The following is a 26270-nucleotide window of genomic DNA, read 5'->3' as shown; positions in this document are numbered from 1 at the left end:
GACTGCACCAGCAGAATAGTGAGCGCAGCTCTGGAGTATAATACAGGGTAAGTAATGTAACGTATGTACACAGTGACTGCACCAGCAGAATAGTGAGCGCAGCTCTGGAGTATAATACAGGATAAGTAATGTAATGTATGTACACAGTGACTGCACCAGCAGAATAGTGAGCGCAGCTCTGGAGTATAATACAGGATTAGTAATGTAATGTATATACACAGTGACTGTACCAGCAGAATAGTGAGCGCAGCTCTGGGGTATAATACAGGATAAGTAATGTAATGTATGTACACAGTGACTGCACCAGCAGAATAGTGAGCGCAGCTCTGGAGTATAATACAGGATAAGTAATGTAATGTATGTACACGGTGACTGTAGCGGAAGAATAGTGAGCGCAGCTCTGGAGTATAATACAGGATAAGTAATGTAATGTATGTACACAGTGACTGTAGCGGAAGAATAGTGAGCGCAGCTCTGGAGTATAATACAGGATAAGTAATGTATGTACACAGTGACTGCACCAGCAGAATATTGAGCGCAGCTCTGGGGTTTAATACAGGATAAGTAATGTAATGTATGTACACAGTGACTGTACCAGCAGAATAGTGAGTGCAGCTCTGGAGTAAAATACAGGATAAGTAATGTAATGTATGTACACAGTGACTGCACCAGCAGAATAGTGAGCGCAGCTCTGGAGTATAATACAGGATAAGTAATGTAATGTATGTACCCAGTGACTGCACCAGCAGAATAGTGAGTGCAGCTCTGGAGTATAATACAGGATAAGTAATGTAATGTATGTACACAGTGACTGCACCAGCAGAATAGTGAGCGCAGCTCTGGAGTATAATACAGGATAAGTAATGTAATGTATGTACACAGTGACTGCACCAGCAGAATAGTGAGCGCAGCTCTGGAGTATAATACAGGATTAGTAATGTAATGTATGTACACAGTGACTGTACCAGCAGAATAGTGAGCGCAGCTCTGGAGTATAATACAGGATTAGTAATGTAATGTATGTACACAGTGACTGCACCAGCAGAATAGTGAGCGCAGCTCTGGAGTATAATACAGGATAAGTAATGTAATGTATGTACACAGTGACTGCACCAGCAGAATAGTGAGAGCAGCTCTGGAATATAATACAGGATAAGTAATATAATGTATGTACACAGTGACTGCACAAGCAGAATAGTGAGCGCAGCTCTGGGGTATAATACAGGATAAGTAATGTAATGTATGTACACAGTGACTGCACCAGCAGAATAGTGAGCGCAGCTCTGGAGTATAATACAGGAGAAGTAATGTAATGTATGTACACGGTGACTGTAGCGGAAGAATAGTGAGCGCAGCTCTGGAGTATAATACAGGATAAGTAATGTAATGTATGTACACAGTGACTGTAGCGGAAGAATAGTGAGCGCAGCTCTGGAGTATAATACCGGATAAGTAATGTAATGTATGTACACAGTGACTGTACCAGCAGAATAGTGAGCGCAGCTCTGGAGTATAATACAGGATAAGTAATGTAATGTATGTACACAGTGACTGCAGCAGCAGAATAGTGAGCGCAGCTCTGGAGTATAATACAGGATAAGTAATGTAATGTATGTACACAGTGACTGTACCAGCAGAATAGTGAGCGCAGCTCTGCAGTATAATACAGGATAAGTAATGTAATGTATGTACACAGTGACTGTACCAGCAGAATAGTGAGCGCAGCTCTGCAGTATAATACAGGATAAGTAATGTAATGTATGTACACAGTGACTGCAGCAGCAGAATAGTGAGCGCAGCTCTGGAGTATAATACAGGATAAGTAATGTAATGTATGTACACAGTGACTGCACCAGCAGAATAGTGAGCGCAGCTCTGGAGTATAATACAGGATAAGTAATGTAATGTATGTACACAGTGACTGCACCAGCAGAATAGTGAGCGCAGCTCTGGAGTATAATACAGGATAAGTAGTGTAATGTATGTACACAGTGACTGCACCAGCAGAATAGTGAGCGCAGCTCTGGAGTATAATAGAGGATAAGTAATGTAATGTATGTACACAGTGACTGTACCAGCAGAATAGTGAGCGCAGCTCTGTAGTATAATACAGGATAAATAATGTAATGTATGTACACAGTGACTGTACCAGCAGAATAGTGAGCGCAGCTCTGGAGTATAATACAGGAGAAGTAATGTAATGTATGTACCCAGTGACTGCACCAGCAGAATAGTGAGCGCAGCTCTGGAGTATAATACAGGATAAGTAATGTAATGTATGTACACAGTGACTGTACCAGCAGAATAGTGAGCGCAGCTCTGGAGTATAATACAGGAGAAGTAATGTAATGTATGTACACAGTGACTGCACCAGCAGAATAGTGAGCGCAGCTCTGGAGTATAATACAGGATAAGTAATGTAATGTATGTACACAGTGACTGCACCAGCAGAATAGTGAGCGCAGCTCTGGAGTATAATACAGGATAAGTAATGTAATGTATGTACACAGTGACTGTACCAGCAGAATAGTGGGCGCAGCTCTGGAGTATAAAACATATAACATTTTCTGAATGCAAAAGTTCTATTTTCTTCCATTACAGTTGGGTCAGACTCCAGGTGACCAGACTCCGATCTTCTTGCCGAGTGACTCTGAGTGGGATTGGATGTTGGCCAAAATGTGGGTGCGCAATGCAGAGTTCCAGGTCCACCAGACCGTCTATCACCTGCTCCACACCCATCTCTTTGCTGAAGTGTTTAACATTGCGACTCACCGTCAGCTGCCTCGTAACCATCCAGTGTTCAAGGTGAGGAGCGAGAGGCGACCGCCCCATGGTGGGATCTGAGCCGGAGCAGCACTGGCACACAGGAGATGTAGCAGAACAGTCTATGCGGACAGAATCCAACTGATCCTTATTCGTAAAAAAAAAATCTTTGTTTGGTGACAGAACCCGCTGGTCACAGTTGTCCACAGTAAGCGTTCACACGATGTAACGCGGGCACAAAATCACGGCCGGAAAATAACAGCGTATACGATCCTAACTCCCATTGAAATCAATGGGAGCGTATAAGGCGTGCAAACTCTCACACGCCGTATACGTGCCACATCACGCGGCACGTTACATCGTGTGAACGCACATGGACTATTCAGCTGGTGCCGCCATCAGTAGTCCTCCGTATCCTCCTGAGAACATGATCTAACTAGAGATGAGCGGATCTTTATAATGGGTCGTGTTTGTTACAAATGTTTCACAAATTTCAGGTTTGGTCAAACTAAAGTTGAGGTTGGCCACCCATGAATTACTTATATGAACTGGGGTCACCTCAGCACCTCCATGTTGGTCCTTTTTAGTCCTCACTCAGGCCTTGTTCTCCTCTATGTTCAGTATTTTGTTTGTACCCCCAGAATACAGAATGCTGATGTGAACCAGGGCTCGTCTGTTCTGGCCCCCTGAGTAACATTACGGGCTTCGGGGGACACTGCAGTCATGTAGGACATGCCGATGTTGTGAAGCTTTGACACCAATGTCTTGACGTGACTGTAGAAACCCAATAACAAGCCTTGATGATCCCTCAGGTCCATGAGACCACCCAGAATAGGAACACAAGAGGACCACGATGGAGCTCCAAGCGTTGCAAGGGAGCCCAGGAGAGGGGAGATCAGTGATTGTCTCCACACACCCCCATGAGGTTCAACCATCTCTGACCAATAGACATCACTACAAGTGCAGAACAGACGCGCGGCGAAGGTTTTATCCGTCTTTGTTGTCAGACAAATCTAATTCTCTGTTGAAAAATAAAAAATCTTCTTTCTCCGCCAGATCGTCATCCCTCATCTGCGCTACACCCTGGACATCAATACTTTAGCCAGAAAGGAACTCATCGGTCCCGGGGGAGTTTTTGATCAAGTGAGAACCTTTAAATACAAACAACATGTGATAGGGGCGGGGCTGTGACTACCTCTCAGACATGATATATACAGCTGGCTGTCAGTACCAGGAGGCGGGGCTGTGACAACCTCTCAGACATGATACATACAGCTGGTTGTGTAACACTCAGGAGGGCCAGGGCTGGTATCACGGGTAATATATCAGATGTGGCCAGCTTTTAGGGGGTCCCTGGGTCCCAAATGTGCACAAAATCTCCTTTTTGATGTCCCCGACTACCCACCCCCACGTGATATCTGACAATGACAACAGACAACCAGGTTTCGGGGGTAGCCGTTGCTCTTTAACTAGCAGGACAAGGTAATACAAATGTACATATGGAGTAATTCTTCACATACAATACAGCGATCTTTGTAGGCTGTGTCCAATTGAGCAGGTGATGGAGCTTGGAGCAGGAATGCTTTGGATAGTTTAATTAGTAGCTGCTTGGGTAGTTAAACTGGTATATACTTGTAAAGATGGCCTGTATCCAGGGGGTTAGTCCTCAACAAACTGAGTACACATATGTAGGGGAGCGACTAGAAGTGCCAGCAGCGGGAGACCCTCGAATTCTGCCAGACTAGCTATGGGCTTCTTAAATATAGATTTGTCCCAAAGACTTACTTGAATAGAGAGATATGTGTGAGGTTCCAGATGTATGGATAACCAGGTCCGTAAACTTTAGTGCTTGTAGGCTTGGAGCTTCAGAGGAAAACACTCTCTGAGGAGAATCTTGAGTACAGAGGAAAAGCCATCTCTGTTGGAAGTGCTCTCAGACTTGGCTGCCATTTTCAGCTCTCCATGTGCTGCTCTACAGCTAGCTCCACACAAAGGACTCAGAACAAAAGGTCCCCAACCCCCCTAGAGGGGGCTGTAACTCCTCCAGGCCAGTCAAGGGAGCTTGATGGGTCCTAAAGGTCACCTGATCATACTGGACACTCCTTTACAGTGCCAACTAAAATTACAATGGCAAAGTATAGACAGGTGTAGTTCACAAAAACATCCACAAGATGGCGCATTAATAGACCCCCTGTGTGCTGGCTCTGGTAAAATAGAAATGAAGGGGGAGGAAACGCTTTACCTTATATACAAATGTCCACACCATCTCGGTCTGCAAGGACTATTAAAGGGAATGGGATGAGCAGTCCCGGACATTACAGTTGTCAGTAACAGGGGGCGGGGCTGTGACTACTTCTCAGACATGATATATACAGGCTGGTTGTCAGTAACAGGGGGCGGGGCTTAGACTACCTCTCAGACATGATATATACAGCTGGTTGTCAGTAACAGGGGGCGGGGCTGTGACTACCTCTCAGACATGATATATACAGCTAGTTGTCAGTAACAGGGGGCGGGGCTGTGACAACCTCTCAGACATGATATATACAGCTGGTTGTCAGTAACAGGGGGCGGGGCTGTGACAACCTCTCAGACATGATATATACAGCTGGTTGTCAGTAACGGGGCGGGGCTGTGACAACCTCTCAGACATGATATATACAGCTGGTTGTCAGTAATAGATGAATAGCTGTACTGTAGTATAAGGGGCAGATTTCATGTGTGATTGGAGTATGTTGTGCGGAGTTGCCCTTTACACTTCTCCTCTCTCTTACTTGCCCTCAGATTATGGCTGTCGGTAAACAGGGAATTGCAGTTTTACTGAAAAAAGGGATGGAGGAGGTGACGTACAGCGGTCTCTGCCTGCCTGATGACATCACAGCTCGGGGACTGGATTCTATTCCCAACTTCTTCTATAGAGATGATGGGAAGATGATCTGGGAGGCGATGGAGAGGTGCAGTATACATAATGACCGCGCTGTGGTATATAGGAGTTGTATACATGATAGTGAATGTTCCTTGGTATATACTGTAATTGCTGTATACAGTGGATACGGAAAGTCTTCAGAGCCCTTTAAGTTTTTCCCTTGCCGCCATGTTATGTCTCAGTAATGGACACTCGGTCTCATCTTGACAGAATAAACCATAAATGGAGATATTTTTGCAAATTTATTAAAAAAGAAAACCTGAAATCTCCCCTGGCCAGAAATATCCGGAGCCTCTGCTGTGACCCTGATATGTAACTCGCGTGTCCTTTTCCTTCTGATCCTTCTTGAGATGTTTCTTCTCCTTCATTGGAGTCCGGCTGTGTGTAATGAACCTGATTGGACTGTTGGTATATACATTTATGCAACAGATATAGACTTATTGTATTATACTGTGTTGGAGGAACTTACAGCTTCCGGACACTAGATGGCGATGTTATTATTGTTATGTGCTGAATACATGTAATGATATGCTATGGAGACTTGTCTATATCTCACAATGCTGCATCTTTCTATGGTTAGTTCTTTCCAGTGTGTTCCTCCTTATATTGCTGTATAGACATGCTGATGATGTTACCTCATGTTCTGAGAAGTAAACTGAAGATTAACCCATATAATCTACTCTGAAGCTTTCTTCTGCGACTGCACTCTGCAACAGGTTATGGGCCCAGGCACCCAGACAGCCCAGGCACAAAACCCAGCTCCCAGGCACAGCACCCCAGACACCCCAGCAACCAGACAGAGAAGACAAGAGGACTCTGTGAATACAAAAGAATTCTCCAGAACAAGTCTCTACAATAAAGTAAGATAAGTTAGGGAGCGTTCACACTACCGTCGGTGTCCGACAGGTAGTGTCTGCTCCTAGTGTCCGCTCAAAATCTGTCACGGACACTAGGAGCGGACACTAGCTGTGTCCGTGACACCGGTCATTCACTTGAATGGGCATCGGGTGCGTTCTTTTGCACTCCATGCCCGTCCTTCCCTGCATGCAGGGTTTTTCTGTCCGCTTGAGACATCTTCTCTTGCGGACAGGGAAGGACGGGCACGGAGTGCAAAAGAACGCACCCGATGCCCATTCAAGTGAATGACCGGTGTCACGGACACAGCTAGTGTCCGCTCCTAGTGTCCGTGACAGATTTTGAGCGGACACTAGGAGCGGACACTACCTGTTGGACACCGACGGTAGTGCGAACGCCCCCTTAAAGATGAACAGCAGCTCAGAGCTCAGACTTACAGTAGCTAAGCTGGACAATGAGAACTATCAGTTATGGAAGTTCAAAGTGGAGATGTTGTTGTCTAAGGATGATTTATGGGAGGTAATCACCACAGATAGACCCAATGAGAATGATCAGACATGGGAGACAGATGGATCTATGTACTGATATATGTGGACGATATTTTAGTTTGTTTTGAAAAAGAAAGGGCTGTAACAGAAATACAGAAAATTCTGGATCAACACTTTGAGATCAAAGATTTGGGAAATGTGAAACAGTATCTAGGTATACAAGTAGAAAGAGAAGAAGATGGAAGTTATCTTCTTAACCAAAGTCACATGATTCAGGACATCATTGAAACATTTGGATTGAAAGATGTGAAACCAATAAAGTCTCCAATGGAAATCAACTATCTGAAGGAGATGAACAGTGAACAAAATATGTTACCAGACAACGAACAGTACAGAAAGGCAATGGGAAAATTACTGTATCTTGCAACTGTTACAAGACCAGACATTGCAGCAGCAGTAGGAATTTTGAGCAGAAAGGTGTCAAAACCAAATAAAATGGACTGGAAAGCCGTGAAGAGAGTAATACGTTACTTGAAAGGAACTATCGATGTTAAACTAAAACTACCTGCAAGTAACAAATGCATTTTAACTGGATATGTGGATGCAGACTGGGCTGGAGATACACTTGACAGAAAATGTACCAGTGGTTATCTTTTCTTACTCTCAGGTGGACCAATTAGTTGGGCTAGTAAAAAACAATCAATAGTGACACTGTCGACAACAGAAGCAGAGTATGTTGCCGCAGCACAAGCAGCTCAAGAAGTCTTATGGTTGAGACAACTACTGACACTTAGGAGAACAACTGTGTGGGAGAAGAGCCTTGGTGAGAGGTAAAGAAGAACCCAAAGATCAGTGTGGCTGAGCTCCGGAGATGGGAGAATGTTCTACAAAGTCACCAATCACTGCGGCCTCCACCAGTCGTGGCTTTATGTCAGAGGGGCCCGAAGGAAACCTCATCTCAGTGCAAGACATAGGAAAGCCAAAAACACAAGAAGAACTCCCAGACTATGAGGAATAAGATTCTCTGCTCTGATAATGGTCTGTGTGGAGACAACCAGGCCCGGCCCAATACAATCCCAACAGTGACACATGGCGGGTGCAGCATCATGCTATGGGACAGGGACAGGATGACTGGTTGGAGTGGAAGGAAACATGAATGCGGCCAAGTACAGAGATATCCTGGACCTGAGACTGGGCCGAAGCTTCACCTTCCCACAAGACAATGACCCTCAGCAAACGGCTAAAATAGCAAAGGAGCGGCTGCGGAACAACCCTGTGACCATTCCTGACCAGCCCAGCCAGAGCCCCGACCAAAACCCACTGGAGCATCTATGGAGAGACCTGAAAATGGCTCCACCAACGTCCACCATCCAACCTGACGGAACTGGAGAGGATCTGCCGAGGGGCAGAGGGGCCCCAAATCCAGAGGGGAAAGACTTGTATCAAGAAGACTCCGGGCTGTGCGAGCTCCGAAGGGGCAAATACTCAGAGCAACGGGGCAAATACTCAGAGCAAAGGGTCCGAATAATCAACACTTAGCAAAGGGGCAAATACTTCTGGCCGGGGGAGAGCTCAGGTTTTCTTTTGTAATACATTAACAAAAAATATCTCCATTTCTGGGTTTTATTTGTCAAGATGGGGCCGAGTGTCCATTACTGAGAAATAGCATGGCGGCAAGGAAACAGAGGGAGAAACTTAAAGGGGTTTGAATATATTCCATACCTACTGTACATAATGACCACTCTGTGGTATATAGGTGCAGTATACATGATATACGTACTGTACATAGTGCCCAGTAACTGTATACAGATAATTTTATATAGTGCTAAGGTTTGTCCAAATATTATAGTCCCTTAAAGGGATTCTACCATTAAAACATGTTTTTTTCTAATGACCACGTCGGAATAGCCTTAAGGGTCCATTCACACGGAGTAATGCGAGGCGTTTTTTGTGCTTATTTTGTGCTTATTTATACGGCCATAAAAAGACGTTTCCATTGAGTTCTATAGTAAAATAACGGACGTAAAAATAAGCACAAAAAACGCCTTGTGTTACTCCGTGTGAATGGACCCTAAGAAAGTCTATTTGTCTCCTACCTTTTGATGTGTTCTCCGCCGCGCCGGTCATCTGAAATACCGGTTTTTCCTGGTATGCTAATGAGTGTCCGGCAGCAATGAGGGCGGGCCCCAGCGCTCAAACGCCTATGGAGGTGTCCCCACTTTGGCCGGAACTGGGCAATCCAGCCACGCCTTCTTCCTGATCTGCCTCCTCCCCTTCTGTGTCCTCTTCTTTCGTCATCATGGGTAACGCATGCGCAGTCAGCTCTGGCAGGGAGACCCTGTTAGAGCCGACTGCGCATTCCGGCCAGCGGCCATATTTGCGAGACCGCAATTGCGCACATGCACAGTACGCTCTACAAAGTATTTACCGAACAGAGTGTACTGCGCATGCTCAGTAAGGTCCGTGCAGTCCTCCGAAGCCTGGATGAGTTCACTTGTGCGTCAGAGGGCTGCACGGACCTTACTGAGCATGCGCAGTACACTCTGTTCGGTAAATACTTTGTGGAGCGTACTGTGCATGTGCGCAATTGCGGTCTCGCAAATATGGCCGCTGGCCGGAATGCGCAGTCGGCTCTAACAGGGTCTCCCTGCCAGAGCTGACTGCGCATGCGTTACCCATGATGACGAAAGAAGAGGACACAGAAGGGGAGGAGGCAGATCAGGAAGAAGGCGTGGCTGGATTGCCCAGTTCCGGCCACAGTGGGGACACCTCCATCGACGTATGAGCGCTGGGGCCCGCCCTCATTGCTGCCGGACACTCATTAGCATACCAGGAAAACCCGGTATTTCGGATGACCGGCGCGGCGGAGAACACATCAAAAGGTAGGAGACGAATAGACTTTTTCTTAAGGCTATTCCGACGTGGTCATTACAAAAAAAACATGTTTTAATGGTAGAATCCCTTTAAGTTGTACATATAATGCCGTCCTGTACTATTATAGCGCCAAGTAGTGTCCGTACAGGGACTTACTCTGCCCAGATATAACGGCCCCCACATACCGGGGTGCACCGATGTCTCCGCTGTCATTCCTGGGCACTTTAGTAGTTGTCAGCTGCCATAGTAAGACCTGATGTCCTTTCCTGGTTGTCAGAACTTTGTAGAATGTAAGACAGAAGCGGAGGAATTACCGTATGTGGGTCCTGAGTGATAATAGGTCGTCTGGAAGTCTAATTTATGCAAAAATATAGAAAATTCTGAAGGGTTCACAAATCTTCCAGCAGCGGGGTGTAGGACGCCATAAGTGACTGCCACTATCTAATCCTCCGTCTTCTCTCTGCCTCCAGCTTTGTATCCAGCGTGGTTCAGCATTATTATAAGAGCGATGAGTCTGTGAGGTCGGATCCAGAACTGCAGGCCTGGGTGGCCGAGATCTACGAGAAGGGATTCCTAAGCAATCAGTCCTCAGGTACCATCAGTATCTTCCCCCGATCCCAGGTCACATCACAGCCAGAGAACAGATCACTACATGAATTCATATAGAACTAAATTCACCTGGAAGTCTGACTGCAGCGAAATGTTCAGAAATTGGACAAATTGATAAAATGTGAGGTAAAGAAGGAGAAGGGAGAGGTGAGCCGCAACGTCCACCACCACCAGTAAGGAGACGAGTACCGACTGCAGTACACAATGTGTCTATGGAGGAAGCAGATAAGACTATGCAATACAGAAGACTGAGGACAGTGACACCATGACTATAAGACAGTGACCGACAACCTCAGCACATTCCGATTTCTCTGAAGCCCATCATCATAATATGCAAATATCTCCATAGCAGTCAGTATAATATGTCATCTATATCTTATTAACTGACCCCTATTGTGAACGCTAGAAATGACATATATATATATATAATACATAGTGTATGACACTGTCAGGGCTCCTAGGACTATATATATCTATAATACATAGTGTATGACACTGTCAGGACTCCTAGGACTATATATATCTATAATACATAGTGTATGACACTGTCAGGGCTCCTAGGACTATATATATCTATAATACATAGTGTATGACACTGTCAGGGCTCCTAGGACTATATATATCTATAATACATAGTGTATGACACTGTCAGGACTCCTAGGACTATATATATATCTATAGTACATAGTGTATGACACTGTCAGGGCTCCTAGGACTATATATATCTATAATACATAGTGTATGACACTGTCAGGACTCCTAGGACTATATACAGTCCTATGAAAAAGTTTGGGCACCCCTATTAATCTTAATCATTTTTAGTTCTAAATATTTTGGTGTTTGCAACAGCCATTTCAGTCTGATATATCTAATAACTGATAGACACAGTAATATTTCAGGATTGAAATGAGGTTTATTGTACTAACAGAAAATGCGCAATATGCATTAAACCAAAATTTGATCGGCGCAAAAATATGGGCACCTCAACAGAAAAGTGACATTAATATTTAGTAGATCCTCCTTTTGCAAAGATAACAGCCTCTAGTCGCTTCCTGTAGCTTTTAATCAGTTCCTGGATCCTGGATAAAGGTATTTTGGACAAACAATTCAAGTTCAGTTAAGTTAGATGGTCGCCGAGCATGGACAGCCCGCTTCAAATCATCCCACAGATGTTCAATGATATTCAGGTCTGGGGACTGGGATGGCCATTCCAGAACATTGTAATTGTTCCTCTGCATGAATGCCTGAGGATTTGGAGCGGTGTTTTGGATCATTGTCTTGCTGAAATATCCATCCCCGGCGTAACTTCAACTTCTTCACTGATTCTTGAACATTATTCTCAAGAATCTGCTGATACTGAGTGGAATCCATGCGACTCTCAACTTTAACAAGATTCCCGGTGCCGGCATTGGCCACACAGCCCCAAAGCATGATGGAACCTCCACCAAATCTTACAGTGGGTAACATGTGTTTTACTTGGAATGCTGTTTCTTTTTGGACGCCATGCATAACGCCTTTTTTTATAACCAAACAACTCAATTTTTGTTTCCAAAATGAAGCTGCCTTGTCCAAATGTGCTTTTTCATACCTCAGGCAACTCTATTTGTGGCGTACGTGCAGAAACGGCTTCTTTCTCATCACTCTCCCATACAGCTTCTATTTGTGCAAAGTGCGCTGTATAGTTGACCGATGCACAGTGACACCATCTGCAGCAAGATGATGCTGCAGCTCTTTGGAGGTGTCTGTGGATTGTCCTTCACTGTTCTCACCATTCTTCTTCTCTGTCTTTCTGATATTTTTCTTGGCCTGCCACTTCTGGGCTTAACAAGAACTGTCCCTGTGGTCTTCCATTTCCTTACTATGTTCCTCACAGTGGAAACTGACAGGTTAAATCTCTGAGACAGCTTTTTGTATCCTTCCCCTGAACAACTATGTTGAACAATCTTTGTTTTCAGATCATTTGAGAGTTGTTTTGAGTAGCCCATGATGCCACTCTTCAGAGGAGATTCAAATAGGAGATCAACTTGCAATTGGCCACCTTAAATACCTTTTCTTATGATTGGATACACCTGGCTATGAAGTTCAAAGCTCACTGAGGTTACAAAACCAATTTTGTGCTTCAGTAAGTCAGTAAAAAGTAGTTAGGGGAATTCAAATCAATAAAATGATAAGGGTGCCCAAACTTTTTCATAGGACTGTATATCTATAATACATAGTGTATGACACTGTCAGGACTCTTAGGACTATATATATATCTATAATACATAGTGTATGACACTGTCAGGGCTCCTAGGACTACATATATCTATAATACATAGTGTATGACACTGTCAGGGCTCCTAGGACTATATATATATCTATAATAGTGTATGACACTGTCAGGACTCCTAGGACTATATATATCTATAATACATAGTGTATGACACTGTCAGGGCTCCTAGGACTATATATATCTATAATACATAGTGTATGACACTGTCAGGACTCCTAGGACTATATATATCTATAATACATAGTGTATGACACTGTCAGGGCTCCTAGGACTATATATATATCTATAATAGTGTATGACACTGTCAGGACTCCTAGGACTATATATATCTATAATACATAGTGTATGACACTGTCAGGGCTCCTAGGACCATATATATCTATAATACATAGTGTATGACACTGTCAGGGCTCCTAGGACTATTTATATCTATAATACATAGTGTATGACACTGTCAGGGCTCCTAGGACTATATATATCTATAATACATAGTGTATGACACTGTCAGGGCTCCTAGGACTATATATATCTATAATACATAGTGTATGACACTGTCAGGGCTCCTAGGACTATATATATATCTATAATACATAGTGTATGACACTGTCAGGACTCCTAGGACTATATATATCTATAATACATAGTGTATGACACTGTCAGGGCTCCTAGGACTATATATATATATCTATAATACATAGTGTATGACACTGTCAGGGCTCCTAGGACTATATATATCTATAGTACATAGCGTATGACACTGTCAGGGCTCCTAGGACTATATATATATATCTATAATACATAGTGTATGACACTGTCAGGGCTCCTAGGACTATATATATCTATAATAGATATTGTATGACACTGTCAGGGCTCCTAGGACTATATATATCTATAATACATAGTGTATGACACTGTCAGGGCTCCTAGGACTATATATATCTATAATACATAGTGGATGACACTGTCAGGGCTCCTAGGACTATATATATCTATAATACATAGTGGATGACACTGTCAGGACTCCTAGGACTATATATATCTATAATACATAGTGTATGACACTGTCAGGACTCCTAGGACTATATATATAATCAAATCAAAAAATGCTTTATTGGCACGTCCGAATAGGTATTTGGCATTGCCAAAGCTAGTAAAGTGGGTGGGTGGGGGGGGGAGTTGGGTTGGGTGGGTGGTGGGTATGGGGGGGGGGGGGGTTCGGTTATAACAGTCCATGGAGTCTCATCTTCCTCTTCGTTGGTGACTGCTATATGGGGAGGTGGGGGTGGGGGTGGGTGGGGCGGGTGTTTTGGGATAAATATAACAGTCCATGGAGTCTCATCTTCCTCTGGTTTGGTGACAGCTGGACACGTATTGGGCAGCGATCTCCACAGTGGCCTCTTCTTCTCCCAGTAGGATGTAGAGTTTCCTCTTCTCCCAGTCTGGGATGTGGGCAGAGAGTCTTTGGTAGTAGACGGCCCTCATAGCTGAGTATTTGGTGCAGTGTAGCAGGAAGTGGGTCTGGTCTTCTAGGGCCCCCTGGTCACAGTGCTGGCACAGTCTCTTCTCCCGTGGCTTGTACGTCTGCCTGTATCGCCCCGTCTCTATCTCTAGGTTGTGGGCGCTCAGTCTGTATCGGCTCAGGGTCTGTCTGTGCTTGGGGTGGCGTATTCTCTCCAGGTAGGTGGCCATGGTGTAGTCCCTTTGTAGGGATTGGTACACGGTGAGTTTCTTGGAGTTATTTATTTCGTTTCTCCATTCTTCAATGTACCGCTCTCTGTTTGCCTCTGTGGTCGCCTTTATTTCGGCCTTGGTTATCATCTGTTGGAGTTTTTGGTTTGGTGGTTGGCTGCTGTTTGGTTGTTGAATGTCTGGTTTGCTCAGGTGGCTTAGCCATGCTTGGTGGTGGTAGGAGTCAGGCTTGCTCCCCTGGATGTGTGCCTGGAAAGCTAGCGCCCTCTTCTGTATGGTGAGCCATAGGGGGAGTCTGCCTAGCTCTGCCCTGCAGGCCATGTTGGTGGTGTTGCGATGGACATGGAGCAGGTATTTGCAGAACTCCAGGTGGAAGTTCTCTGTTGGGCTGGAATCCCTCTATAATACATAGTGTATGACACTGTCAGGGCTCCTAGGACTATATATATATATATCTATAATACATAGTGTATGACACTGTCAGGGCTCCTAGGACTATATATATCTATAATACATAGTGTATGACACTGTCAGGGCTCCTAGGACTATATATACCTATAATACATAGTGTATGACACTGTCAGGGCTCCTAGGACTATATATATCTATAATACATAGTGTATGACACTGTCAGGGCTCCTAGGACTATATATATCTATAATACATAGTGTATGGCACTGTCAGGGCTCCTAGGACTATATATATATATATATATATATTACATAGTGTATGACACTGTCAGGGCTCCTAGGACTATATATATCTATAATACATAGTGTATGACACTGTCAGGGCTCCTAGGACTATATATATATCTATAATACATAGTGTATGACACTGTCAGGGCTCCTAGGACTATATATATCTATAATACATAGTGTATGACACTGTCAGGGCTCCTAGGACTATATATATATATATAATACATAGTGTATGACACTGTCAGGGCTCCTAGGACTATATATATCTATAATACATAGTGTATGACACTGTCAGGGCTCCTAGGACTATATATATCTATAATACATAGTGTATGGCACTGTCAGGGCTCCTAGGACTATATATATATATATTACATAGTGTATGACACTGTCAGGGCTCCTAGGACTATATATATCTATAATACATAGTGTATGACACTGTCAGGGCTCCTAGGACTATATATATATCTATAATACATAGTGTATGACACTGTCAGGGCTCCTAGGACTATATATATCTATAATACATAGTGTATGACACTGTCAGGGCTCCTAGGACTATATATATATATATAATACATAGTGTATGACACTGTCAGGCCTCCTAGGACTATATATATCTATAATACATAGTGTATGACACTGTCAGGGCTCCTAGGACTATATATATCTATAATACATAGTGTATGGCACTGTCAGGGCTCCTAGGACTATATATATCTATAATACATAGTGTATGACACTGTCAGGGCTCCTAGGACTATATATATATATATATATATATATATATATATATATATATATATATAATACATAGTGTATGACACTGTCAGGGCTCCTAGGACTATATATATCTATAATACATAGTGTATGACACTGTCAGGGCTCCTAGGACTATATATATATATATATATATATATATATATATATATATATATATATTACATAATGTATGACACCGTCAGGGCTCCTAGGACTATATATATCTATAATACATAGTGTATGAAACTGTCAGGGCTCCTAGGACTATATATATCTATAATACATAGTGTATGACACTGTCAGGGCTCCAGGAGTGTCAGTGTACGTATCATAGCGCTGTCAGATCAGATGATGAGAGTGAATTCACATTTAATAAAACGTAATCCCAGTAACTGGTTAATATTATTTCCTCAGCATTGTCCCTTCTCACATCTGACTCTTCACTAGGAATCCCATCATCCCTGGAGGACGTGTCCTCTCTGGTGAAGTATCTGACCATGGTGATCTTCAGGTGTTCTGCTCAACACGCTGCGGTGAACAGTGGTCAGGTAAGTTGAGCGCACACGGGTGATGATCATCTATGTATGATACTGACCTCCTGCAACTTCCACCAAGTCATCGTTCTCAGCCTCCTGAAGACCCTTCCTCAGGCCTGGTCCAAGGTCCTTACCCAGCAGACTCTCAGGGTCATTTTCTGTTTTTGTTGCCTGCCTATACATGCCGAGGACCAGAAGTCAACAAATCTCCACCAAATTCCATCGGTATTGTCCCATTCTTAATAAAAACCAAGTAAGAGTTGTGGTTCCTGATGAGTCAGAACATTATATTTATTGGGGATCGTTGGTGAAGATCTTGGCCACTGTATTTTCAGAACGTTATTTCTTCCCTAGCACGTTCCCTACATTGATCTGTTGCAGCATTGTTGTGATTTGTCTTAAGTGATAAACCTAACAAGTCACCTCTGCATTGTTCTGTGGACTTACGTGTTTATCCTTCAGTTTGACTTCTATGCCTGGATGCCCAATGGTCCCTCGTCCATGAAGAGCCCCCCTCCTACATCCAAAGGGGTCACCACATTACAGACTATCCTGGACACTCTGCCTGATGTCAACACCACCACCATTGGACTTCTTATTGTGTGGCAGCTCAGCAAAGAACCCAAGGACCGGGTGAGTATTTGCCAGTACTTCAGAAGTTTGGAGCCACAACTCGATGTTTTGTTTTTGATCCGATTTTCTTCTAATGTTTCAGAGACGTCTGGGGAAGTATCGTGATGTACATTTTACTGAGGCCGCTCCTCAAAATTACATTGAGGAATTCCAGGATAAACTTGCTGTGGTGTCCAAGAAGGTTATTGAGAGGAACCAAACCCCTGTCTTTCCAAACTTGCCCTACCTGTACCTGGACCCGAATGTGATAGAGAACAGCGTCTCCATCTAATGTTCTTGCCGCGCCTCCCTCTACTGCTGAGACTTCCTCGCGCTTGGCCGCCGCTCACTTGGTGGATTCCTTGTCCTTGTTTTGCAAAGTGCTGGATAGAATGAAGTAGTCATGAGCTGGAAATAAAATATTGGGCTAATGGAAATCTCTTGTTTTTATGATTTTTTTTTTCTTTATTCTGCAGGAATATTGCCTCAGTCCAGCTGGTGCAGGTCACACCCAATAGAGTTGAATTTGGTGTCAATGAGGTCGCCGGGACAATATTTTAACATTTCAGGACCCTCCTGGACCTGACAACTCTCATCACCTTCCACCGACTGGTCACCACATGAAATAGTTATTAAGCAGTACATTTCCATATGTAAGACTACATAGACCCATGACGTTTTCTCCCAAGTATTGTATGGGCCTGAAATTGTTCACAAAGTTCACAGTATCCCTTCTCCATCTTACCCAGGCGGGGGAACAAACATTCCAACATCCTTTGACCGCTGTGTTGGAAGGAGATTACCCAATGGTAACAGACAGGCAATAGGGGGCCCAAAGAGCTGAGACTATTCTTATATATGGGGTTTTAATACTTCTTAGCCACAACTTAATGGATCACGTTGTTGGAAGAGCTTATGATGGGTTTGAAGTTTGGCTAAGCTAGAAGTCTAAGCCATTGTGGGTTCTTCATCCTAGAACTCTTGCAAGAATATACAATATGGACAATTCTACAGAGAAACCCCAGATTGGAGACAGTCCCTCTTAGCAATGGCTGAAGTGTGACTATACAGAAGACAACAATAGGTGGTACAAAGACATTAGATGTTGTCAGAGAGGCAGGTCAGGGCTGGTGGAGTACGATCATAATAGTAAATGAGCAGAGGTGAGGTCTGGTGAAGTATGATCGGAATAGTAAATGTGCAGAGGTCAGGGTTGGTGGAGTACGATCATAATAGTAAATGCACAGAGGTCAGGGCTGGTGGAGTATGATCATAATAGGAAACGCACAGAGGTCAGGGCTGGTGGAGTACGATCATAATAGTAAATGCACAGAGGTCAGGGCTGGTGGAGTATGATCATAATAGGAAACGCACAGAGGTCAGGGCTGGTGGAGTATGATCAGAATAGTAAATACACAGAGGTCAGGGCTGGTGGAGTACGATCAGAATAGTAAATACACAGAGGTCAGGGCTGGTGGAGTACGATCATAATAGGAAACGCACAGAGGTCAGGGCTGGTGGAGTATGATCATAATTATACACATCTTCCCGTGACATCACCCCTGCACTCATACAGAACACCAGTGACTGTCTCTCTGCTGTCTCTAATATCATGTCCTCACTCTATCTGAAACTAAATCTCTCTAAGACTGAACTACTACTGTTTCCACCATCTAATAGATCTGTCCCTGATATGTCCATTGCAGTCTCAGGCTTACTATAACTCCTAGGCAGCAGGCCCGCTGCCTCAGGGTCATGTTTGACGCAGACCTTTCCTTCACCCCTCATATTGAATCACTCACATGGTCATGTCACCTCCACCTCAAAAACATCTCCAGAATACACCCTTTCCTTACCAGAGATACACTAAAGATACTTATTGTCTCTCTGATTCATTCTCGCCTTGACTACTGTAACTCCTTACTAATCCGTCTTCCCCTCACTAAACTCTCCCCTCTACAATCTATTCTGAATGCAGCGGCCAGGCTCATCTATCAGGCGAGACGCTACAGCGATGCCTCCGGTCTGTGCCGGTCACTACATTGGCTGCCTATTCATTATAGAATAAAATATAAAGTTATTACTCTCATCCACAAGGCACTCCATAAAGCCGCACCTCCCTACATTTCTTTCCTCATCTCTGTCTACCGCCCAACCCGTGCTCTCCGCTCACTCAATGACCTAACACTTCCATCCTCTATTATCAGAACCTCCCCCGCTCGTATACAAGACTTCTCCCGAGCTGCACCACTTCTCTGGAATGCTCTACCCCGGACAATCAGAGAAACTCCCAATTTCTACAGTTTCAAACGCAAACTAAAGACGCATCTTATCAGACAGGCCTATCACAATTCCTAATGCTAACCCTTCTTGATGCCTTTTCAGCCTAACATATTTGTCCATGCTCTATCCACATGTTAAAGGACACGACTAGTGACGGCCCATAAAGCTTTGTTTGTGTAATGACTGTAACCTCTATTACAGAAGTGTCTGAACACTATAAGCAATGCCGCCCCTCCTACCTCTTGTGTCATCCCCTCTACCTCATAGATTGTAAGCTCTTGTGAGCAGGGCCCTCAGTCCCATTGTGTGAAATGACGTTCTTTGTTTTGTATCTGTCTGTATCTGAACCCTACAAATTGTACAGCGCTGCGGAATATGTTGGCGCTATATAAATAAAATTTATTATTATTATTATATAATAGTAAATACACAGAGGTCAGGGCTGGTGGAGTACGATCATAATAGTAAATGCACAGAGGTCAGGGCTGGTGGAGTATGATCATAATAGTAAACGCACAGAGGTCAGGGCTGGTGGAGTACGATCATAATAGGAAATGCACAGAGGTCAGGGCTGGTGGAGTACGATCATAATAGTAAATGCACAGAGGTCAGGGCTGGTGGAGTATGATCAGAATAGTAAATACACAGAGGTCAGGGCTGGTGGAGTATGATCAGAATAGTAAATACACAGAGGTCAGGGCTGGTGGAGTACGATCAGAATAGTAAATACACAGAGGTCAGGGCTGGTGGAGTACGATCATAATAGTAAATGCACAGAGGTCAGGGCTGGTGGAGTATGATCATAATAGGAAACGCACAGAGGTCAGAGCTGGTGGAGTACAATCAGAATAGTAAATGCACAGAGGTCAGGGCTGGTGGAGTATGATCATAATAGGAAACGCACAGAGGTCAGAGCTGGTGGAGTACAATCAGAATAGTAAATGCACAGAGGTCAGGGCTGGTGGAGTATGATCAGAATAGTAAATGCACAGAGGTCAGGGGTGGTGGAGTACAATCAGAATAGTAAATGCACAGAGGTCAGGGCTGGTGGAGTACAATCAGAATAGTAAATACACAGAGGTCAGGGCTGGTGGAGTACGATCAGAATAGTAAATACACAGAGGTCAGGGCTGGTGGAGTACGATCATAATAGTAAATGCACAGAGGTCAGGGCTGGTGGAGTATGATCAGAATAGGAAACGCACAGAGGTCAGGGCTGGTGGAGTATGATCAGAATAGTAAATGCACAGAGGTCAGGGCTGGTGGAGTATGATCAGAATAGTAAATGCACAGAGGTCAGGGCTGGTGGAGTATGATCAGAATAGTAAATACACAGAGGTCAGGGCTGGTGGAGTATGATCATAATAGTAAATACACAGAGGTCAGGGCTGGTGGAGTATGATCATAATAGGAAACGCACAGAGGTCAGAGCTGGTGGAGTACAATCAGAATAGTAAATGCACAGAGGTCAGGGCTGGTGGAGTATGATCAGAATAGTAAATGCACAGAGGTCAGGGGTGGTGGAGTACAATTAGAATAGTAAATGCACAGAGGTCAGGGCTGGTGGAGTACAATCAGAATAGTAAATACACAGAGGTCAGGGCTGGTGGAGTACGATCAGAATAGTAAATACACAGAGGTCAGGGCTGGTGGAGTACGATCATAATAGTAAATGCACAGAGGTCAGGGCTGGTGGAGTATGATCAGAATAGGAAACGCACAGAGGTCAGGGCTGGTGGAGTATGATCATAATAGTAAATGCACAGAGGTCAGGGCTGGTGGAGTATGATCAGAATAGTAAACGCACAGAGGTCAGAGCTGGTGGAGTACAATCAGAATAGTAAATGCACAGAGGTCAGGGCTGGTGGAGTATGATCAGAATAGTAAATACACAGAGGTCAGGGCTGGTGGAGTATGATCATAATAGTAAATACACAGAGGTCAGGGCTGGTGGGCTATGATCATAATAGGAAATGCACAGAGGTCAGGGCTGGCGAGTTTAGGCATAATGATAGGCAGCAGACAAGTAGACCAGGTGTCGGGGTTGAAAAACCTCATCAGATAATGTCATTGGTGAAATCAATGCAATGGTCAGAACAGGGAAAAAGCCAAAGGAAAGACAGATCTGGGACAGGTGGGTTACAGCAGCCCCTTTCTAAGTCCCGTCACCCATATGCTAAGTGAATATTCACAAAATTTGGCCTAAAGTTTCAGCTTGGATAAACGTGTTCAGTCCACCCCATGTTGTTATTATACTCCAGGGTCTCATCAGGCACCAGGAAATAATAATCAGAGGGGGAAATTGGTGACAAATAATAAAGTTATACTCGACTTTCCTCACTTGTCATCCGGTCTTCCTTCCTGGCATCTTCCAGCCTTTCTGTGTCTTGAGTGGCCCCCTGGGGCTTCTGATGTTACTCAGGAGGCCAGAAGATGCCACGAAAGGAGATTGGATGCTGGAGGAGCCCCCTATAGGTAAGGGAATGTGAATATCAGTATTATTAGGTATGAAGGGTTCCTAATACAGGGCACATGGGGGAGGTCTGTAGAGTGACCCCACAGTGATCCGTGTATTTATAGTATCAGGTGACATTGTATCATCTTTACATTCACTTTATTTCTTGTCCCCGTCCTCCTGTATCATCTCATTACGTCCATACCATAATGCTGTGGCCCCGATGATCCGTCGCCCATAGATCCCAGTAGATTCATCTTTATCCCTGTCCATTAACAATCATTCATGTAACAAATCTCAATAGATTATTATGGTAACAAATGTTCTGGTGAAATCTGATCAAGTGTAACTTGTGACCGTGATCCTCGATACCAAATCACAAGCACAGACCTCGGCCTAAGCTTAAAGGGGTGTCCAGTGTCAGCACATAAAGTTGAATAATTACATGATGAAAAGTTAGAATGTTTTCCAAATATGTCTCCGGTATCGATTCCTCCTGATTTTCTAGAGCCGACTTGCTGACATTCTCTGACATAAGAATCAGTCCATGGACATGTGAAAGTAGTGACAGCAAGCAGAGATCTAGAAAACCGCCAAGGAGTTACACATAAAGGAGGAATTGCAGGTACATGATGTGATGACTGAAGAACTTTCCTTTATATAAACAATGTCATGTATTCGATGAGTCCGCACAATCCCTTTAAGTCTTTGTTGCTTTCCAAAGATTCCATCAGTTCTTTTCTCTTTCTTCTTGTAGCAGCAACGTCTTTTATTAACATTACATATCAGTCTTGGCCATGATATTGGACTTGATTGGAGACGCTTTCTTCCTTAATCTTAGGTGATTTCCTGGCCTTACAATGTATCACAGTATCACAGTATCACAGTGTCCCATATCATTCATTTGCATCAATCCCAATCCCCAAATCCTTAGGATTCACTATATAACCCGCAGCCTGCTAGGCCGAGATTCATTAGCTCGTAGAAGTTGCCTTGTCCCAGTATCAGGAGCCGAATGTTCACATAGGTGGAGATAGTATATACCTGTGGAGATAGTATATACCTGGACTTGTGGTATACTGGTGATAATGTCACTTTCTCCCTAGAGAAACTCTTTTTCAAGCTTCATCCACTGCAATGCTTCGGCCGCGCCCGCGCTGATCTGCAGGACATATATGGAGGTCACATTAATATACATATAGACACATTATAACTTCTGAGTACTTTTACCTATTGCTAATGGAATACTTGTTACTTTTTAGTCCAATCTCCCCTAATTTACCGGATGATGAAACCTTGTGCTGGTAAATCCTCTCGTGTGACGCTGATTCGTTACTAGAACAGATTCATTTCCTTAAACACCTAATAAGCATTGAAGACGTCTTTCCTATTCTCCTTCAGATATGATTGTATTCTTGTCCTGGCAGCCGTCACTTTACATACATGTGCACTCAGACGTGTAACTCTATTTGTTATTACATGGTATGATGTGACACCTATGGATCACATACACAATGTATAGGACACGACATGTATACCGCACACTCCTCTCGGATTGTCTTGTACATCTGTCCTCACCCCTTCGCTAGTCACTAACCACATGAAGACTCACATCATTCTCTCACTACATATTAACCCTTACTGTGACAAGTACATGACTCCTACACGACGACCTCCATTACAGACATCACTTCACTTTGTACAACTCTCCATTCTCACTCTTCTCAGTATTTTGCATCTTTCCACAGAGCAGCCCCCAGCGGTTTAGCATCTATAGTGCGGTATACTGATGCACCATTCTGGATCCCTGAATCAGCCATGGTTCACCTATTTGGAGGTGAGCAGCCTCCTCTCATTGTATAATACTATGACATCCCATCCAGTACCCGTAGGCCCCCGGCATCAGCTGGACCACAGAGAATAGAGCAGGGAGCGGACAGCACGGATCTCTGTGTAGGGGAATCGACAGCTCCATATACAGACGTAGTAGGATAAATCATAAGTAAAACGGATGTGTGAATAGACACAATGGAATCAATGCGCTCTCAGACAGTCCTGCGATGGAAGGTGTAAAAACAGTTGTCAGATGGCCGTTCATGTGAATAAGCCCCTGGAGTCCGACCCATCAGATCCCTGTGCCCCATGGAATCCAGCAGACATTGTCCTTACATATTCTCAGGTGACGTCATGTTTATCAGGATACAACAGAATCCAGTGTACGACCCTGCAGATACTGTGTATATATATATATATATATATGTCACGGGATGGTTAGAGTCTATACTATAGGCAATGTGTAATATATATTTCATGTGGAATGTATTCTCTAGCCTGTTTATATACATCAATGTGTAGTTGGCTGATTAGGGTCTAGTGTGTTAGCACATTGTATGCAAATACCTCTAACTAGTGAGGACAATGGGTGGAGATAATCTGATCGGTGTCTCCAAGAAGATGTTGGACTGTGCATTGTCCATAGTAGACAGGGAGTCTGCTCTCCTTGGTATAGGTGAGGGGGGAAGGATCTGTGACTCAGCCCTTCCCACCCACAGATATAGGTGTAACAGTCTTAGTATATAGTTGTAGCTTGCAGTTAGTATGTGTTAGCCGGCCTGTGCACAGCTCTGCAGAGAGCCAGGACTTAGTTACAGGACCAAGGAACCAAAGTTATCATTGGATTGTGACTTCTGTGGACTTATTGTTATTACGGTTGATGTGACCGCCGCCGGCTACTAACTTTGTGGATTACAATAAATTGCTGTTGTCTCCCGACCTCTTGCGTCCCTGTTGATTCAAAAGACCATCCGGAGGAAGACGTATACCTTTGCTCCGTGACAACTGGTTGGCAGCAGTGGGATCAACAGCGGACAGCGAGATGGACTACAGCAGCCCAGCGATTAATGGAGCCACAACCTCAGAATACAGGAACTGGACTATGGCACGTCTACAAGTAAGGGCCCGGGAACTAAACCTGAGTTACCAGGGAAGAACGAAAGAGCAACTGATCGAGGCACTGGAGGAGATGACCCTGCAAAGCGACCATGAGGAGGGCTGCCCCCAGGAGACAGGAGAGATACGGGAGTGGCAGGTACAGACCCAAAAGAGCAGATGGGTTGTTTTGTATGAGGAGGAGTTGGCAGTGCTGGGGCTAGGAGCAACTGCAGAGCAAAGGAGTAGAGCATTACAGAGGGCTCAGGAAACGGAGAAGGAGGAACAGAGAATGGCGCATGAAAAGGAAAGAATGGCGCATGAAATGCGAATGGCTGAGATAACTACGCGGAATTATAATCAAACGTCGGCCCCCAGCCCAACAGTGAGAGAACCACCATATGTCTCCCATAAACACTTCAAGACCTTTGATGAAGCGGCTGGGGATGTTGATGGATATTTTCAGGACTTTGAACACCAGTGCCACCTGATGGAAGTCCCAGAGAAGGATTGGGTCCGGTATCTGGTGGGGCACCTACGAGATGGGGCTGCGGAAGCTCTCAGAGCCATGGACCCTAGTGATCAGCGGGACTATGAGGCCATTAAAAGAGCGGTGCAGAAGTATTATGCCGTCACTCCAGAGACCTACCGAGTTCAATTCCGCTCTTTGTCTTACAATGGGGGAAGCTCCTTCCACATGTTCGCCCACAAGTTGAAGCAAGCATGCAAGCGCTGGCTAGAAGGAGAGGAGGCTGTCACAGTCGATAAGATCCTCCAAGTCATACTTAAGGAACAGTTCTTTTCCCAGTGCCCCGCTGAGATCCGTGAGTGGGTGCTGGAACGGAACCCAGCCACAGTGGAGCAAGCTGCTTCCCTTGCAGATGAGGGCCTGACCATCCAGCCGCAGTGGAAGAGGTTGTTTGCAGAGGAGCGGAAAACTACCACAGTCCGCCAGACACCCTTCATCCAGCCACCCACCTTTCGTGCCCGGCCTCAGGATTACAATTCCCCCTCTACCCCTGCCCCAGCCCATCGGCCTCCAGCTATGAACAACCCTGTCCCTAGACAACGACCTACTGGAAGAATGCTAGAGTGCAGATGTTTTGGGTGCGGGCGGCCTGGACATTTGCAAGCTAGTTGCCCTGTTAACATGGGGGCACGGGCCACCGTGGCATCCCGGCCTATTCACTACCTGGGAACCACCCCTAGGACTGAAAGTTTGGCCCCATTTCCAGATGACTCCATGAATGACCCATCTGTTCCACCTCCAGGGGTCTATGGGATTCAGCCTTCCGCCACACATCCCGCAAACCTTCAGCGGAAGCACTTGCAGGAGGTCCTACTGGATGGCCGAACAGTTGTTGGATTCCGGGACTCGGGAGCTTTCCTAACGGTAGCGGACCCCCGAGTGGTTCGACCCGAGGCCCTAGAGGAGGGCCCTGGCCTTTCTATCGAGTTGGCAGGAGGTACTCGGAAACGTATTCCTAAAGCTACCGTGGAACTCGACTATGGTTATG

At 44.6% G+C, this 26270-nt stretch overlaps 1 protein-coding gene across 1 annotated transcript in view; it reads left to right on the top strand.

Annotated features, from left to right (window-relative positions):
• LOC142186336 (polyunsaturated fatty acid lipoxygenase ALOX15B-like) overlaps window positions 1-17512 on the top strand; it is a 39263-nt gene extending 21751 nt beyond the window's left edge. The window contains exons 8-14 of the mRNA XM_075261163.1: window positions 2602-2805; window positions 3820-3906; window positions 5548-5717; window positions 10377-10498; window positions 16387-16487; window positions 16938-17108; window positions 17191-17512. Of these exons, the coding sequence (XP_075117264.1) occupies window positions 2602-2805; window positions 3820-3906; window positions 5548-5717; window positions 10377-10498; window positions 16387-16487; window positions 16938-17108; window positions 17191-17379 (1044 nt within the window). The 3' untranslated portion in view covers window positions 17380-17512. The remainder of the gene's footprint in view (window positions 1-2601; window positions 2806-3819; window positions 3907-5547; window positions 5718-10376; window positions 10499-16386; window positions 16488-16937; window positions 17109-17190) is intronic.
• The last annotated feature ends 8758 nt before the right edge of the window (window positions 17513-26270 follow it).

Source organism: Leptodactylus fuscus (genome assembly GCF_031893055.1).
Source record: "Leptodactylus fuscus isolate aLepFus1 chromosome 2 unlocalized genomic scaffold, aLepFus1.hap2 SUPER_2_unloc_2, whole genome shotgun sequence".
NCBI classification, from domain to species: Eukaryota; Metazoa; Chordata; class Amphibia; order Anura; family Leptodactylidae; genus Leptodactylus; species Leptodactylus fuscus.
Note: the sequence above shows the minus strand (reverse complement) of the source record. Positions and strands in the feature narration are given on the sequence as shown.